This window comes from Cariama cristata, unplaced genomic scaffold, assembly GCF_000690535.1.
Source record: "Cariama cristata isolate BGI_N322 unplaced genomic scaffold, ASM69053v1 Scaffold34082, whole genome shotgun sequence".
Classification (NCBI taxonomy): Eukaryota; Metazoa; Chordata; class Aves; order Cariamiformes; family Cariamidae; genus Cariama; species Cariama cristata.
Window position 1 is genome coordinate 1 of NW_009604960.1, and position 18652 is coordinate 18652.

Sequence of the window (18652 nt, forward strand, 5' to 3'; positions counted from 1 at the left end):
GTCCGCTCCCACGGTTGTGCCTCTCTGGTCCTCGCCGTGATCAGCCGGCATCCCGAGCCCCGCAGCGCCCTCTCGCACCACGAGACCGACCTCTCCAAGCCCTCCCATCTTTCCGCTTCTCAGCGTTGCGTAGCTGGCCTCGGCTCGAGTCCTTTGGACGTTTCCGCGACAACTTTTGCAGACCTTCTCATACTGAAAGACGGCTCCCATGTGCTCACCATTCTCTCTGCAAGCCTATCCGTTTTCTTTTGGTGGGGTCTATAAAGTCCCTGCAGACCTCTAGCACTACTGACAGCCCATCTCCTGTAGGAGCATGTGCTCCCCACAAATGCAGAATAATTTATCGCTTAATTGTGGGATTCCTTCACTCCTATCCTCCAAATCATCACTTCCATAATGTCATGTTTCCAGTACTCTCAGAAAGACGACAAGAATGTCACCACTTACCTAGATACTGCTACGGCCCTCAACGTCCAAAAATTCTATTTGTTTTTTTTTGTTGTCCCTCTCCCCACCCCCGATCCTGGGTAGTTTAGAGATTTTTCTCTAAACTTAAACATGTACTTCATAACTCTCTGTCATTACATCCCCCGTGTGCCAATTTAAGCGACTGACAACGAAAAGACACCCTTTATTCCTCTTTCTAATCCTTTACCTATATCTTCAATTCCCCTGTAGCCTGTTACACATCCTGCACCCTTTTAGAGACCTCCGGGAACTCTTAAGGTTCTTTTACAAAGCCTCCATATACTCCTTCCTCTGCAAATACTCCATAACTTTAGCGACTAAAACATTGGCCAATAGATACCTAAGCTGAGACAGGAAGAAGTGCTGTGTTACATCCTTTGACAAATGCCACAGTAGTGCCCAGTCTGGCATGACCTTGATGTCCTGTGGAAAGAAGTATCAGACTTCCTAACTAGCTTCTGTGCCCTGCATGCTAATGAAGGACTGTCTTACTAACACCTAAGTAACCTTCAAAGACCCCAGACTATCTCAACACAAATGTAACAGTTGCTAAAACAAGTTTGCTGAAGTCCTCTCATAGCCCCTGATAACCTTCATAAAGCTCTTTTAACCCTCTGGCTTTCTGTGTAGTGTGTCCACATTGTGGGAATGTTGCAATTAAGGACTAATGTTTAAATTAGATGTGGTATTTAGCTAAAAATAGCTTTTGTAGGACTATTTTGTATGGTAGCAAGCAATATGAGTGCTTATTCAAGTAACTTGTTGGATTTATAATTCTGTTTGGTGGTTACTTAGGTCAATATTCTAAATACTGTGCTTTTTACATTAATGTATTTATTTTATTTTAGTTTAGTTATAAAACATAGTATAATTTGCCAGGTATTCCACTGTGTTTTATTAGTAATGCATCTGTCATAAAATGATGAAGTCACTTGTATTCAACAGTGAAACCGTAAATCGTGCATAGAAACTAAAACTGTATGCAGGTACATTCGTACAATTTTTCATGGGCTGTGTGCACTGAATTGTCAAGTGCCCTGTTAATACTGTAAAAATGTGCCTCCAATAAGATAAACTTGTAACACAGTTTAATTTTTTTAGGTATCTAAAGGAATTTAGGACAGAGCAGTGCCCCCTATTTTTGCAGCACAAGTGTACCCAGCACAGACCATTTACCTGTTTTCATTGGCATTTCCTAAATCAGCGTCGTCGTAGACCTATACGAAGGCGTGATGGGACTTTTAACTACAGTCCAGATGTTTATTGTACAAAATATGATGAGACTACAGGAATCTGCCCAGATGGAGATGTGTAAGTGATTTCTTTCGGTCCTAGGTGTTTATAGTATTATCAATGATATTAAGGAAAGATGTTAATTTCTCCTGAGCAAAAGTGATGGATAGAATCCTGCTGCAGTTTATTTGAAAACCAATTTCTACAAGTGATTTCTCAATTTTCAGCACATACACTTTTATATAAGCATGTATTTTTTAGGCTATCATAGAGTTAGAACTATGATTTTGCATTGTGATGGTCTTTAAAGCATAACGTAAGAAACTGGTTTTCTGCTAGTATTGTTCCTCCACATTTGTGCAAGTATTGTTGCTGCACCTTTTTTTTTTTTCTTCAGTTGTGCTTCCTTTTTCTCCTGGTAACTTTGAAATTGACCAGTAGGTGCAAGGTACTGTATAGAGGTGGCTTCAAGATTTTAAAATTTTGTGAAGATTAATGGGTAGTAGAGGAGAATGACTGTTTAGTGATGCTTCCAGTCAGAAAAAGCAAATGGAAGAGTTCGCTGTTAGTTGTCTGGCTGGCCTGTTAGTGTTTGCATTTCCATGGACATGTCTCTCTTATAGATAAAGGCTACAAAGGGTCTTCAGTGAACTTGGGGAGGGGTAGAAGCTTCATGGAGATGAGAATGAGCAAATGGTACACTATGGCAGGCGGGCGTCTATAGAGGAGCTAGGTATATTGTGGTCATATGTCAGAGGAGCTATCTTCATCTGCGGTGATGGAAGCAAGGAAGGACTTCTGACAAAAAAAAAATTGCAGGAAAACAGCCAGGAAATATGTAGTTATGCTGGTCACCTGTTTTAAAAATTGAAGATTAATTATTTTGGTTACTGTAGTGTATAGCAGCACTTGTCACAGATCAGGTGTCTTTTGTGTTGTAGGCTGTAGTCACAGAAGAAAAAGTTGGATTTTTCCCAGATGCTTTACAAACTAAACGACAGAGATAAGAGAAGGTAAACAACAAAAATGCAGTAGGCAGCGTGACAATAATGAGTACCATGCCCAAGCAATATAAACATCAAAAAATGTCTTTGAGGGATCATTTAAAAGAGAACAATTAATTACCTTTTCTGGTGTTTGTAAAGCACTCCTGGGGCACCATAGGCAGTTCTTTGAAAATCAACAAACAATGCTTGTGTCATGGATTGGTTATTCATTATTAAGTGGTAGAAACTGATTCTAAAGGAGGAAAAGGGAACCAATGTTTTAAAAGGGTATTAGCTGGGCAAGATTGAATTGTTAGAAGCAAGTAAGAGGAGATGTTTCAATAACTGAGATATGACATGGAAACCTTTTTGCTGCAATTGGATTGGAAAGGTTGTTCCTTACAGTTGCTGAAGATTACTCTCTGGTTAGGAGCCTAAATGACAAACAGGGTGATTGTATTGTCTGGTGTAATGGAAGTGCAGAAGACTTGCCAGAAGTAAGACCAGTAGTGAGATTCGTACCTCTGTTTTAGCATGTCGTGCTTACAGTTTGAATAAATGGATATGTTTAGGAGTTACCAGCAAAGAGGTGGTGTTTTTCAAGTTTGTGTTCTCCAGTGAAATTGCCTAGATGTGGAAGATTAAGAGCAAGGACCAAGGTTGGAGTCCTGTGAGACCCCTCACCAGAGGTGTAAGAGAATGTTGAAGTTGGAAGATATGCTGCAGGAGGGATTGAGAGGAAAATGTGAACATAACTGAATTCCCATAAACAAAGGAGAATGATGTTTCAAGGGGAGAAAAATTGAGTAAAGCAGACAGTAAATTAAGAAAATGAAGATAGGTGTGAGTAGAGAAAATGGAGTCTGTTTTCTTTGACTCAGTTATAAGGTGAAATTATTGGAGACATTTGTGCGAGAAGTTTCAGCTGAATGGTGGAGGCCTTATTTTAGATCTGATCCTGAGAACTGGTGGCTGGAAATGGCAGTCAAATATTGTAAGTTGATAGCTGATTGAAGTTAAGGTAGAAGAGAAAAGGCATAGAGGGCAAATAGTTGGGAAAGGCAAGAGAAGTCAAAGGTAACTTTCTTAATGATAGATGATGCCAGAGCATGTCTGTAGTGGCAGGAGATAAAAATGAAGGAAAACACCAACATTTCTGAGGACATGCTTACAGTGTGGCAGCATTCCTGTTTCAGAACTCAGCAAAAGAGTATTTTTATGTCCTCATTTTGTCTTCGGTCTAAAATTTAGTCTTTTCTTTGGAGCAACTTCAAGTTCTTACAGAAATAAGTTATAAACAGTAGTGCCAGTACACCTTCATTTTAAGCTGTCTCTGACAACATGCTGATATTTTTTTGGCTTTTATCTGTGTCCCTCTTTTTCTATTCTCCTCATCTGAATACAGTGTTAGGTTAATGCAGTCTGTGAGTTGACAGAGAACTAGCAAGAACGGTAGAGTGATGACACTCATAATTGTTCTCAGGAACATACTTTCAAGAGAGTTAAAGTAGAAATTGTTGATTTCACCCAGGCTTGCTGTGATATTTCTTTCCAAAGTTCAACCTGGAATAAAAGGAGGCCAAAATTTTAAAGCTGTTTAGAAAAGGACTTTTCGAAGGGTAACAAATTAAAACAATCTGTTCTAAGGAGGGGCCTGTGCGAAAGGTTAGATTACTTGCAGAGTTAGAGGCATATATTTTGAGCAGTGAATAGTGTTCCTCGCAATTTCACAAGTAAGGATAGAAGTGATACTTTTTTTTAATCTGATGTGTTTTTTCAACTGTTGTAAGCCACTGGTCTCAGATTCTAAAAGAGAAGATTATTTTGGATATGCTAGTATCTGTAACATAAGTCTGCTGTAAGAGTGAATGAAGTACAGAAGCCTACTACAGAAGAGCGCTTCAAGTAATTGTAGGAGAAAATATGTCAGTGCCTCAAGGCTGAACAGAAGTAGAACTATGTAGTTGTTTTCATACACTTAAGAGCATCTAGCATTACCCTTTGAACTGGAACTGTTTTATTCTTAAAGGATGTCTTTGGGATGTTTATGATGTGAATTAAGACGACTGTGAAAAGGAATATACATTTCAGTAATCAGTTAACCTTTTAAGTTTTTATGAGTGTATGTTCTGTTTCATGGTATATACATCTACTTACTTTGAATAATGTTATGACAGTTTTATTTTGTGAGATCTGGATGCAGAAAATAAAGCTGATTTCAATAGTTAAACGTTGTGTGTACACTCCAATAGAACTTAAAAATTCAGAATAATGTTCTTTACTGATTCACGATTACTAGGTTAGGATTCAGTGCAGTTATTTTAATCTGGGAGATGGCTGTAGAAATGTGGACCATGAAATAGATTTGTTATTCTGCCTGGGACTATGGTATGTGAGAAAAAGTTTATCAGTTTGCAGCATGTAATCTGATGATAATCAAAATCACCATTTTAAATCAAAATAGTAGTCTTGTTTACAATGGTTTATGCTACATTAAAATATTTCATTAATAAAGTGAAGGTAAGATCTAACATCCCTCTAGTTCATTAAAGGTTGAGTAGAACATCTGTGGATATTTCAGTTTATTGGCTTAGTTTGATACTATGTGTGAATAAGTACTATCTGCTGTCTAAAAGCTGCTTTTATTAGGGTTCTTTTCCGTTCTGACTAATGATTCTACAATAAACTACAGCTGATCAGGATGTCTGTGGTTAATAGCATATGCATTATTGTGGTATTGTATGAATAACACATTTTTATGTAAAACATACACATGCAAAATTGATACCATCATTTTTGCTCTTTGAGGTTTGCATGCTGTTTAGTCCTCCTGAGTCACTTTTAGAACTAGCCCTTATCTAGTTCTTTACAAGTCTTAGAGAAAATTCAGAGAACAAACTGGCCTGGTCACACTGGATAGCCTCATTAAAGCATTCTGTTAGTTTCTGGAGTAGGACTTCACCTGTTACGGGACTCTTTAGGCAGCTAGCAAAATGTGCAGTAGGAAAGCTGTGTTTTTAATAAAATTCAGATTTTGTTAGCTATTGATGAGGTAAGTATTGAATCGTAGGGCAAACAAACCTGGGTTTAATTTAGCAGAAGTAAGAGTCATGTGACACAGGTAATATTTCTTTCCCAGCTTGTTTTTGGAACCCATGTTGTCTTTTTGTGGGAAAAATTGTGACCTGGGTATTTCTCCCTCTCTCACATTGCATACAACAAGTTGCGCTTAGTTTTTCTGACAAGCTGTGTCTATATTCCATTGAATTATCTTTTTTGTTTGTTTTTAACAGTAATTTAAAAATAATTGAAGACTTTAACATCTTATTTTTGGGACCTCCACTGATAAGGCAATTTCTCTAGGGAAAAACTGCAGATATTTAAGCAAAAATGTTTGCCCTCTGATAAGGAACCATGAACTTAGAGGCAAGCAATGAGATGTAAACACCTGTACACTTCTTGCATGGAAGATAAGACATTTAATTCTTGTTTCCAACAGGAACCAGCAAACTTGAGTACATGAAAATGAAAGCGTGAACATTATGCATAAGAATATGACAGAGTATTCTCACCTTTGCGAGGTGTGCATATAGAAGTGAAAGATTAGAGTTTGTAATCAACAGTCTGCTAGGAAAATGGAAATACTTGACCCTTGCAAAGATTCTGCTAGTGGTGGGACAGTTAGCAATAACAAAAATATATTGCATTTCCTCTTGTTTAGAGTTCTGTACAGGACTAGTGCTGGCAAAAGTATCTGATTGACTTTTGTGGGTTTTCTCATTTTTCCATATCAGTAGCAATTCTAGCAGAACAGGAGTGCTGCGTTAGTGCTATTCACACATCACAATTTCTCAAAAAGTTCAGCTGAGGCACTAGAATGGATCCAACAAAGATTGCATCCTGTCTGTCTTTCCATGTAGAGCCAAGTGTGAAAAAACTACTTTCAGATCCTGAGTGTAGACTGTGCTCCATCTTACACTAACAAAATGAGATGTAGTACTGACATTGCTATACCTAGTCTTCTCACTAATTAATTGTTGGTATTTAAAGAGATAGGTGCAAATCACTAGCTGCTCCCCATTTGTCTTGTTTAACAGAGTGCTGGTTTTAAATTCCTACGAGGAAGCAGCTTCATTCTCAGAAATCATAAACAGTATCAATTCCTGGAAGTCAGCACAAGCTGCAGGTGTTCAGCACAGCAGGAAAAATGTATGATTTTGATGTAAATGTTTAAATACCAGACTTGTAAGTGTCTGCAAACAATTGCATTTGTTTAGTTTCTAAATAACCTTTTTAGAATATAGTAAATAAAGCTTAAGCCAGCATAAATTAAAGTCTACTTAGTGCTTTGCTATTCTGCCTCCATTCAAAGTAAAATATTTCTGTGGGACTTTTTGTTGTTCTGTATCACTCTCTAAGCTTTTTCATGCAGCTTCTTTGGGGTAGGGGAAAATAGTTTTTGGAAATGAGTATTTTTTCAAAACCAGCAGTGACGAAAATTAATTACACTGAAATAAACTGGGAGAGAACAGACATCCCTGTGTATATATTTTTCGAAGTTTTTAAAAATTTGTTAACTATTGATGGTTGAACTTATAATCCATACGTGATGCTAGCCATTTTAAAGTACAGACATAGTTGTGTCTGAAAAATGTGTATGTACAAAGGTGTATTGCTGATGTAAAAATTGTTCTCTTCCTTTTAATAGAAGAGTCATTTTAGATTTCCTCTGAGATTGTTCAATAAGTTCCATGTCTATAAAGAGCAGGCAGAGAAAAAAAATCACTGTGCTTCAAGTACCCCTTGATTTTAGATGACGATAACATTAAAAAGAAAAAAAAAAAAAGAAAACACCTCTTAGTGTAGAAATTATTTGAGCTTGTATCAGTATGGAAGATGTTATTCCTTAGCTTAGATGGTATTGTTGTTTGCAGGGGTGCTTACTAGATTTATTAATAATATCTTTGTGAGCTACCCTGCTATAAATTCTTATAACTTTAGCAGAGACTAAGAAATAGATTAATATTTTTCATTTTGAAGCTGATCTGTGATGGTGGTTTATTTGGGACCATTTTTGTTTGAAGAATCCTGCAAAGTTACTTGTTATAAGTTAATAAGAGATATAGCATAATTCAGAATTAAATTGTTAGAAACAAAACTCTAAGCAATGCTCTAACTTTCCTTTTTCTATTGTGTAGTTGCCCTTACCTGCATCGAACAACAGGGGATACAGAAAGGAAGTATCATCTCAGATACTACAAGACTGGAACATGCATTCATGAAACAGATGCCCGGGGTCACTGTGTGAAGAATGGAATTCACTGTGCCTTTGCTCATGGTCCACATGACCTTAGACCACCAGTATATGATATAAGGTAGTCTTGTTTCAAATTCTTCAGCCTAATTAGCAGGAAATACCACATGTCTGTTATCACTACATACCAGGAAATGCAGTATACTTTGCATGAAAAATATACTTGCTTCTGTAACTGTAAGCATAATAATGCAATTCACTGTGCGTTGTAATAGCGGATAGAAGCACCCAGGGAAATACAAATACTAAGGTTTTGTAACTTGCAGTTTCAAGAGCCGTGTATATAATTCTTATGACTGATAAAAGACCAGATACTCTGCCTTTTGTCATTTATGCCTTGTAAATTTGCATGTGGCTTTTACATTCACAAATTTATGATTTTGATAAACCATCTTTCAGATTCTCAGCTTATATGTTTGACATTTTGCCTACTGACATTGCGGTTTTATTTAATTATGTTGTATTTTTTCATGTATAAGTTATCAGTGTTATTTTCTGCATCTATAATGTATAATCAAGTTATTGTCGAAAGAAGTTGCTTTGTGAATCAGGGTAGTGGTAGGTATGAGTTTTATCTGTGGCCAAAGCTGGGAGATAAGCGTGTTGTTGGGAAGTGTTATAAATGGGTGGAGGAGGAGCTCTTGCTACAGAAAGTGGTCTGTATGTACTCAGTAGGAAAGGGTACCAATCCCTAGAGAGCTTTGAAGCCTTGGAGGGTCACAAGTATCTCTTGCTGGATGCTGGAAGAGCATTCTGGGGAAGTATCACTATGCGCTTGCCCTATTCTTATACTCTTCCCTAGGCATCTGCTATTGGCCACTGTTGGAGACAGGATTCCAGGCTAGATGAACCTTTGATCTGAGCTGGTATGGGCTGCTATCTTACATTCTTACCTTTGTCATCCCTTATTCCCAACCATCTGTTGGGAGATGATAACTCTCCCTTCACAATAATTTTAGTAAAGTTAGTGCCTTTTCAGTAATTTCATAATTATTTAAATTCATATTTTGCCACAGAATTTACTGCTGCATTGCCTGGGCACATACTGTTTAGTTATATATAGCTTTCTTTCCAGAAGACTTTCGTCAGTTAGCTAGCTGATGCTTCTTCTGCAAGACATCTGTCATTTTCTTTTTCTTCTTTTTAACTTTCCTCATTTAGCATATGCAGCATGATGCCATGTCAGTTTGAATACAGAACGCTTAGTATCTTTGTAATCTTTTGTATTAGAATGAGGAACCAATGTGTAGCAAGACCGAAACCAAGCTCCGTTTTCTACATGTCTTTTACTGTGTTACATGATTGTTTATTGGTGATTGGCTGTGTACGGAGCATCAGGAGGAGCTGAAGATATTTGTGGTAGGAGTCTATGTTTAATGGCTTGAACCTACAAGCAGGCTGCCTCAAACTTCTTTGGTGTTTGTGAAAAACAGTTGTGGGCCATTGCTTCTCTGGATTTCAGGCATCCAGCATTCATAAGGATGTCCAAACAGTCGGGTCTTACATTTTCCTTGGTGGTCTTTTTGCTCTACGATGGATGAAGATATTGGGGTTTCTTCATTTTAAGTAAAGAGCAGAGAAATAACAGTAGAATGACTGATGCAGATGTTAACTTTATTCCCCTTAATAGCCTTGTTCTTCTACATATCCATGCTAAAGAAAAAGAACTGTCTAGGAACTATCTGTTTTCCTTCTTATTTCCTGCACCTTTTCTGAATCTGTAAAAGAAATATTTTTACTGTTTGAAAGGTTTTAGACTTGGCTTTGGGTCTTTCTTGTCTTCCTTTCCCTTTGATGTTTTCTTTCTTGGAGGATACTTGGTGTCTGGGAAGTTCTTGAAATTATATGTAAGTGATATCATAACTAGTTACATTATAAACCACCACACCTTTCAAACTCCTCTTCAGAGATCCTGAGTAGGAGTATTTTGGTATAGGAGGTAAACTCCTTGAATGTTTGTGTGTAGAGAAAGCGGTGCCAATTGAAGGTAGAGGCCTTTGATTCTCTTAGAGTACTACAGATCCACCTCTGGTACTTGATTCCTCACCTTGTTTCTCCATTGCTTCAAAGTCTGCATGATATAGTTATGCTATTTTTTTTTTTCCAAATCTTTTGTACTAATTTGCTGTTGTTGAATCTCTATACGGCTTAATTTTACTAAAATAGTGTAATAAAATTGTCTCAGATTTTTGGTAGAGGTTTCACACCACTAATACAATATCTTTTAGTTTGGTAGTAGTCATTCTGATCTTTCAGCAAGCTTGTGGTTGCTTGCATAGCAGTTGTAAATTATGGCAGAAGAAATTCCGTTTTCTCATAATGATTGTTGTTTGTTACTAGGTCTCCTAAATGTCTTGACAAACTTTTCTTGCAAAATCTTACAGTGAGCCAAAAGTACTTTGGCTGCTTTTGTATGATGTAGTATTCAATAGCTATATTTTGTACCTTCCTGCAGTCATAACTTTTCCAAGGCAAAGTGTCTTAGGGTATTTAATTCTCTCTTATAGAGGAGGAGTTCTGTATTTCTGATCACCCGTATTGCATTTTCTGTATTTTTTTTAGTTCTACCATGTCCTATGTGGCAGTGGAATATCAGAAATTAATAGCATATTCAGAATGTCGGCACACCAGCATGCAGAGGTACAGATGGGCATTGCTGGTACAAACATTATTTGTGTAAATAATGCTAGCATTCCTTCATGCGTTCTCTTCGTTTTGTATGATGTGGCTATTCCTTACAATTGTTTGCCAGCTTCAGTGCAAGTGATGGTTTGAAATATAGTCAGTTTAATTTTTTTTACAGTTTAGGCTTGTTAAGAGCTGGATTAAATGACAGAATTTTGACAGATTTGGACAGGATTATACCTGTGACAGATAGGTTTACTGTAGCCATACAGTTTAGCAGTGTTATTTTCTTTTCCCCATTCCAGAGAACTTCAGGCACAGGAAACCTTACAGAATGGGCAGCTAGGATGTGGTGAAGGCCTTCCAGATCTGCAACCAGGAATTTTAGCAAGCCAGGCAATGATTGAGAAGATCCTTAGTGAAGATCCAAGATGGCAGGGTAACGTTACCCTGTCTCCTTTCTCTGTTTATTGGTGTTTGATTCAATTTGTTGATCCTGGATCTTCATCTGGGAGAAGGGCAAAAGCCTTTTCAAACAGAATAAAGAAATGGTTTATATAAGTAGTACAGATATTTGTGAACAAGTTGTACTGTCTGTCACATTTATATTCAGATTGCATTTTGCAAATATTTTGTTCTGAAAATGTTTAATAGATCTTTTTCAGTTTGCTTGATACAAGTGTTGCTACTCTGTGTCAAGTGAATAAATGTTCTTAAAAGTCAGTAGGAGCTCTGTCTTGTGCTTAGTAATGATTAGAGTCTTCATTTTTTGAGTCATTAAAAGGCTAGTTAGTGGACTGTTATTCTTTGCTGAACTTAACTGATAGGAATGAAGTAGAATATTAAACAGAAAATTGGAGCAGTGTATTAAAATACAAGAATGGCTTGAAAGCGCTGTATTAGATCTCTTAAAGTAAATCAAATTGCTCTATTTTTCTTAAGGCTTTCAAAGTTGATTCTCATGTTCTTGGTTTAGACTTGCTTATTATGTAGCTAAAGATATTACTATCAGTCAGATATTGTTAGAGGTCTTGCCCAAATTTTAGTTTAGAAAAGACTGCTGGGTACAGTTACTTCCACGAAATTCATGTGGGGACAGTAACACAGGAAGAGGTCACATGAAGATGCTGTCTCTAAGGAATTCAAGGGAAGATAGTTGTATGATACTTGTCCCCTCTATATTTTTTAAATCTCCTATAGGGTGAGTTCCAACCGTTTAAGTACTAGTAACATGTAGAGCTTAATTGTCAGCTGTAGATCAAAAAATATTGGATGTTTGATGTTAAAAGACAGCAAAATTGACCAACTACAAGCACTTTTATTGCATTCCTTGCATAGTGACAGGTCTGTGTTATATAATGTTGTATGGCTTCTGTCAATCCCTGTAAGTATGGTGAGATTGCACGTAGTTTGTGGGGACTGAAAATCATCCAACTAGTGATTTCAGCCTTATTTTCCTAAGTCTTTAGTGAAACTATTGAAAAGGACTGAACAAAGAATAGACTTTGTGTGATACTCTGATTAATAATCTTTGCTATTTGAAAGTACATCATTAATGACTCTCTGAGAATGTTTCTTCAGCTAGTTTTCCACAAATCCTACAGGAGTCTTGTAGTGTTGTACAGTTTGCTTTTGAGAGCATCTCAGGCTAAAAGGTTTGCTGAAGTCAAGATACGTGACATTGACTCCTTCTGTTTTACCTACATCCATTTTCCTACCTTAGGAAGAAGTTAGATTGGTTTGACATGATTTACTCCCCACAAACCCATGCTTGCTGTTAGCTAAATCGTGCCTTCTAATTTATTTACTTGCTCCATTATTTTTCTGAATTTTCCTGTTTCTAGACAGAACCTTGTTTGTCATCTCCTAGTTCCTCCTTCGTGGAACCAAAGATGTAGAGACAGAGGCAAAGGTAGAGAAGAGGCTCTAGAATTTGTCCAGGAATATTTTACTGGACAGCCTTAACATGCCTTAACATGAAAACAGTTTTGGTGAAAGAAGCACTAAGCTTAAAAGAAATCCAGACATAAAATTGTATAAGTTTTTAGTGTTTGTCTTGTTAAAATGAATAATGTATTTTCAGGTATGAATTTTCAAAATGTTAAATATATATAATGAGAATCTCCAGGTAGTTTCTCTACCAATAGATTGCTAGTGCTTTATTTGTGTACTTTATTGTAATATTGCTATTGAATATAAAAGCAATGAAGATTGCTTTGCATGTAAACATATTAGACTTTTATTTTAAGAAAGGCAGGAGTCACTCTAAGTTTATAAGAATGGAGGGGTCTATGAATCACAATTTTTTTACAAAAAGCAGTGTGATACCTGAGCTCACAAAAGACATTCTGAATGCAAAAGTTAGTTGTTTATTTCTCTTAATTGTTGACCTGTTTACAGACACAAATTTTGTATTAGCGGGCTACAAGACAGAACAATGTACCAAGCCACCCAGACTCTGCCGCCAGGGTTATGCATGTCCACACTATCACAATAGTCGAGATAGAAGACGAAATCCCAGAAAATTCAAATACAGGTACATCAATACATATTAAAAATAGACTTTTAGTCAGTCAGTTGTTAATGGACTGATCTGTTTGCATTTTTCTATAATGCAATTGGATATTCCTAATGAAATGAAAACACATCTTTCCCAATAGCGTTGCTAAATTTTTTTTTGGGGGAAAAAATGTATCTATTCAGAATGATCAGACAGTTTTGAAGACAAAAACTGTGAAGCTGTGATGGAAATATCCTTTATTCTTGTGAAGAATGAAAACAATGTCTATAATTCTTAGCAAAAATTGGAATCACTAGGTCAAACTTTCTTTGTTATGAAAAGATCAGTTATAATTTCTGTCTTTGTTTCTGGTTTTGTTCTATAATTTTCTATTTCTGAGCAATATTTTTAGGACCAAAATTTAATGCACCTCCTCTCTTACTTTTCATCGTTACATGATTCATCATTACATCATTTTACATCATTCTTCTACACTGTGGTTTCTTCATTGGTTTTGGTGTTTTTTCATGCAGTGATACAAGGTTTAGAATTGATGGACTTTGCTTGACAGTCTCAGGACTGTGAATAAATATCATAAGACAGAAGATAGATAGAATCCTACTAGCTCATGTTTCTGTCAAAGAATTTCCAAAATGTCAGTGTCTCTCAGATTTTGCAACTTTATAGGTCCCACAATCTAAGATTCTGAGATTTCGTGGGAAATTGTTTGAGACTTCTGCTAGGAAGTAGAGACAAACATGTTCTGGACATCATTTTTTTCCTAGGTCTACTCCTTGCCCAAGTGTAAAACATGCAGATGAATGGGGTGAACCTTCAAGGTGTGAAAGTGGGGATAGCTGTCAATATTGTCATTCTCGTACAGAGCAGCAGTTTCATCCTGAGGTAAGAACTAAGTTTCTATTTATTTTTAGCAATTTCAAATTTATTATGGATTAGATTATCGATTAAAGATATTATTTATGAAAAAAAGTGACATTTCATTCAACACTTCCAGTTGTTGAGGTATTTGCTTAAGCAAAACAAAATTTGCTAAGAAATAGTTATTTGTACTGGTGTCTTTTTCACTGATAGGCATTTTTATTGTGCTGCTTATGAAAAATTAATTAATATTCCCTTGATTTGGGCGTAAATAAAATCTTATGTTCTCTTTTTTACCTAACTTGCCGGATTGGTAATGAAGTCACAGTAGTAATTGCTACTCAGTAACTTGGGACAAATTTGTATTTCAAGTATAGTTAAAAAAGCTTTATTGCAAATAATTGAGAGTAACTGAATAGGTCAGGAGGAGGTGGAAAGAGAACAACACTACCCTAGTGGCTGAAGTAAGACACTCCAGAAAAACAATGTGATTTTAGATTCCTCTAGGCAAAGTTATTGTAGCTTTGTTGGATGCTTGAGTGTAACAGTGAAATGCTCGGGAAGAGAGCAGTGCCGTGCAATCTGCTGAGATTTAATTCCTATGTGACGCTATGAAAATATTAAATGTGCCAGCTAATTGAAACAAATATTGTACTGAAAAGACATGTTATGCTAGAAGCTGCCTGTGCAACATTGCATATCTTTTTTCATTTTTGGACCTTTGAATGGACATGAGGAGTTCACATCAGGATGTAATTTCTTGCATTAGAAAGTTCAATACTTAGTAAGATACAAGCAAAGACCATTCAAGCAATTGCTGATTTCTCTTCCAATTATGAAGATTATTGAAAGCATCTCAAGACCATTCTGGGAAAGGAATTCTTAGGATGTTGACTCCAAGATTGTTGTAAGCTTGATATCATACATTCCCTATCATAAGTTGACCAGCTACATCTTTATACTAAATAGGTATCAGCTATTTCTACTCTTGACCTGCTGCCCCAGAATTTCACTGTCCTGATTACTAGAGATTTTACAGTCCAGATATATTTCAGATCATCTAATTTCTTCTGCATCACATTCCAGCCCTTTCCTGTAGTAAAGGTGTCTTCCTGCTTAGTCTTGCTACCATACTTTTATTTATGACAAAGCTGTGAATGAAAGTGCTAAAATAAGTCACAAGGCTGAGCCTTGAGTTCTGCTACTAATTTTGCCTGCTGCCTTCCTCTTTCATACCGTCCATTGTCATCTCTCCATTAGTCAATTTAACAGCAGATATGTAACATTGGTAAATGTTCTTCATTATCTTAATTAATGAATCTTACCACATCCTTTACTGAAGTCCTTACTAGAATGTCCACATTTCCATTTTAGAGAAGGACCTTTGATTTATCAAAATTATATGGTGAGTCTACCACGATGTGCCTTTGTCAAATGTACATTTAATTTTATCCCATTTCTTTTTGTTTTTAATCTCAGTGGTGACAGACAGAACAATTAGTGGACATGCAATGGCCTGAATCAACTATTTTTGCTCTTCTCAAACATCTGTGAGCTATACTTAATATAGCTCAGTTATACGTGCTATGTCTGATGTGTCAGCTTTATTAAAAGTAGTTGCTAACTATATCTGTCTTATTTGCCATTAAAAAGAAAATTCTGATATAACAATTTCCTAATTCACTTCCTGTTCCTGAACTGATGGTGATCTGCTTCCACATCAGCTGTAGTCACCTCAGTCTTTGTCTCCTTGTTTCCATTAGCTGTGCTGCCTTTGTTGCAGTGTTGAACATAATTCCTACTGCTAATCAAGGCAGTTGTAGTGGGGATAGTCTTATCACTTCACCTAATTTTAGGTCTAGTATTTAATTTCACAGAAACTAGCAATGTACCTGCACTGAAAGAGGAGTTTTCATTCAACATCATACCATATGATCCTTTCCCTGCTTTGTTCCAGCTCTGACTTCCATCCAGTTGTGTGATTAGAATGGGAATTCCATACAGCTTTTGTACCTCTGACTTGAGGATTCAAAGCACTCGTTTTAGTCAGTTCATAATGAAATTCAGTCTATTTAACGGTGATAATCAGTTGCTTTCGTTCCTCAGTCTGCATATTTGATGTCAGTAACATTAGTTAAGCCTTACATTTTTATGTCCTTTAATTTAAGTTGAATTAATACTCACTTTATCCAACATTATCTTCTCTTATTGGATGTTTTCATGTACTCATTCTTTACCAAATTCAAATAAAGAATATTGTCATTGCCTCATGACTTAGTGACTGGTTTTTGAAGAAATCTCTTGGTTACCACATTCAGGAATAGCTTGATTCTACAATAGATAGCAGCCGTGTTCGTGTCTATAGCTGGGAAGTAAGTCTTCTGTAATGGTTTAGTTCTTTGAGTTTGCCGTCTGTCTTGTAATATCGGTATGTGTAGATGATGCGACCATCTCCAGAATCAGTCTTTGAGGTGTGAGGTCTGCCCCAATAGTATTTTGGTATTATCTATATTACCACTTCTTGAATCTGTACCATTTACCAGAAGGCACTCCGCACCATCTGAGTAGCTCATAGGATCAGAAGGGCTATTTTTTGGCTAGGACCTGAATTTCCAATTACATCTTTTGTTGAAATCATTTGGAAGTCTCCTCTTCTCATATTTTTTTCTTCTGCATCATTAGCATCATGTATACAGCTTGGAGTTTTATATTTAACCAATAAACAGAGAACAAGAAAGGAGGGAGACGGGCCCAGCTTAATCTCCTAGTTCGAGTATGTTATCCACAAATGACTCCTTCATTTTTTGCAATGTCTGTGATAGCTCCCAGTGAAATTGGTGGAAAGATCAGTCCCACTGTTTTGTTTGTTAAACGTGTCATTTGGGTGAATACTTGTCTACAGCACGGATGTTTTGTCACTTTTCAGTGTTCAAGGGAAAACAAATTATTTGTAGAGTGATAAGCCTCAGTAATAATTTTATGATGTAGCATTTTACTACAGTTTCTTGGATGATCTTTGGGTTATGCATGAACTAGTAGTGAATATAGCAACTAAATTTTTGGCCTCAATTCAGAATTGCTTATGAGAGGGAAATTTATCTAAGATACTTGAAATAGCTCTAAAATAAAGAGCTTACAGAACTAGATGATTTGTTTTTAGTGCATAGTTTAATTTTTCATGTTTACTCTAAGGCAGTAGTCCAAGGTAAACATTTTTTTTACACAGGATATGCAAAAGTGCCAAAGAAGTGGCATTCTGAGCTAAGAGTTATTACTTATTGAGTCATGAATTACTCAGCTGACACTGAAAGCCAAAGACCACAGTACCAAGGTCTGGGGAACCAAAAAGATCGCTCTGCTGTTTGCCACAGACTTGCACATCACCAGATAATTTTCAAAGAATCTATGTGCTTTTAAATAGGTTCTTAATATTGTTCTAATATGATAGTATGTCAGCCCCTCCTCCCAGGCTTGTGAGATTCAAAGATCATCAAGGTCCTGGTAGAGCATGAAACTGAATCTGGATCTTACTAGCAACTTACGTAATTATTACTGTCATGAACAGTCAGTATTACTTCAGTTCTCACACAGCCAGTCAGGTTAGAGAAAGATATTTGAATGTTAGGATGATTTGCATATTAGAGGTGTCCTAATGAAGGAACTGTGTTGAAAAAAACCATACTGGTTCTTTTTTTTTTCCAGCTCTGTAAGCCGCTCTACTACATACATCATTTCTGCTGCAAGATTTCTTAAAGTGGTGTAAATGACTTTGAAAATTTTATTCCTGATGTTTGACTTGTTTCTATACAACATGGAAAACCAAAGCGGTTTAAACACTGCTTTTCTAAAATATTGTTGTTACTTACTATTTATTATTATACAGGAGAGGGTTAAGATTCCCTTGTCTCAGGTTTGCTTTTCTTAAAATTCTGCTCTTCTATTTGATTTTTAAAACTGGTCATAAGAACTGAATTTTCTGAGCAAACTGTGTAATACATATTGTTAGTAAATATTCAGAATTTTTCCTTTAAAGGTTTTAAAATTTTCTATTTTGTCATTACATAACAAATACATTTAGGTTAACCACCCTTCTGTTTTGTTTAGATATATAAATCTACGAAGTGCAATGACATGCGCCAAACAGGTTACTGCCCACGTGGTCCATTTTGTGCGTTTGCACATGTTGAAAGTAAGTAAGAGAACTGTTATTTTGTATCAATGTTCATAAAAATGAGCCATCATTTCTAAGCATCAGTTACAGAAGTGACTTAACATCATTAATTTTAATGCATTTGATGTCACTTGTTTTTAGACATTTATTCCATGTTTTCTAATACCGTACATTGCTATGGGAGCTTTCTGCATTTGCATTGAATTTGCATCAGCAGTAAAAGAGGAGGTGCTTTTCTTTACAAATGCAGCTTGTCCCTGTAACTTTTTGAGCCTGATTTGGCAATTTTCTACACACATGCACTTGACTTTTTAAAATATATTAGTTGTCCTGTTGAAACCTATAGCAAACTTCTCAGGTAAAAGTTAAACATCTTGCAAGTATTTGCAGAACTAGGGCCTTAGCTAAACTGAAAAAACACAGAGAAAATTATGTCAGCTGTCCTCTTTCCTCCATAGCCCACTTACATCTTCACT

At 36.4% G+C, this 18652-nt stretch overlaps 1 protein-coding gene across 1 annotated transcript; it reads left to right on the top strand.

Annotated features, from left to right (window-relative positions):
- Positions 1–1569: 1569 nt before the first annotated feature.
- On the top strand, positions 1570–18194 carry UNKL (unkempt family zinc finger-like; the record flags this gene model as incomplete). Its single annotated transcript, XM_009695790.1, has 6 exons — positions 1570–1779; positions 7886–8062; positions 10932–11065; positions 13027–13162; positions 13912–14029; positions 18110–18194. Coding segments are annotated over 6 exons (860 nt in total), but the record flags the coding sequence as incomplete, so codon positions are not given.
- Between the last annotated feature and the right edge of the window lie 458 nt (positions 18195–18652).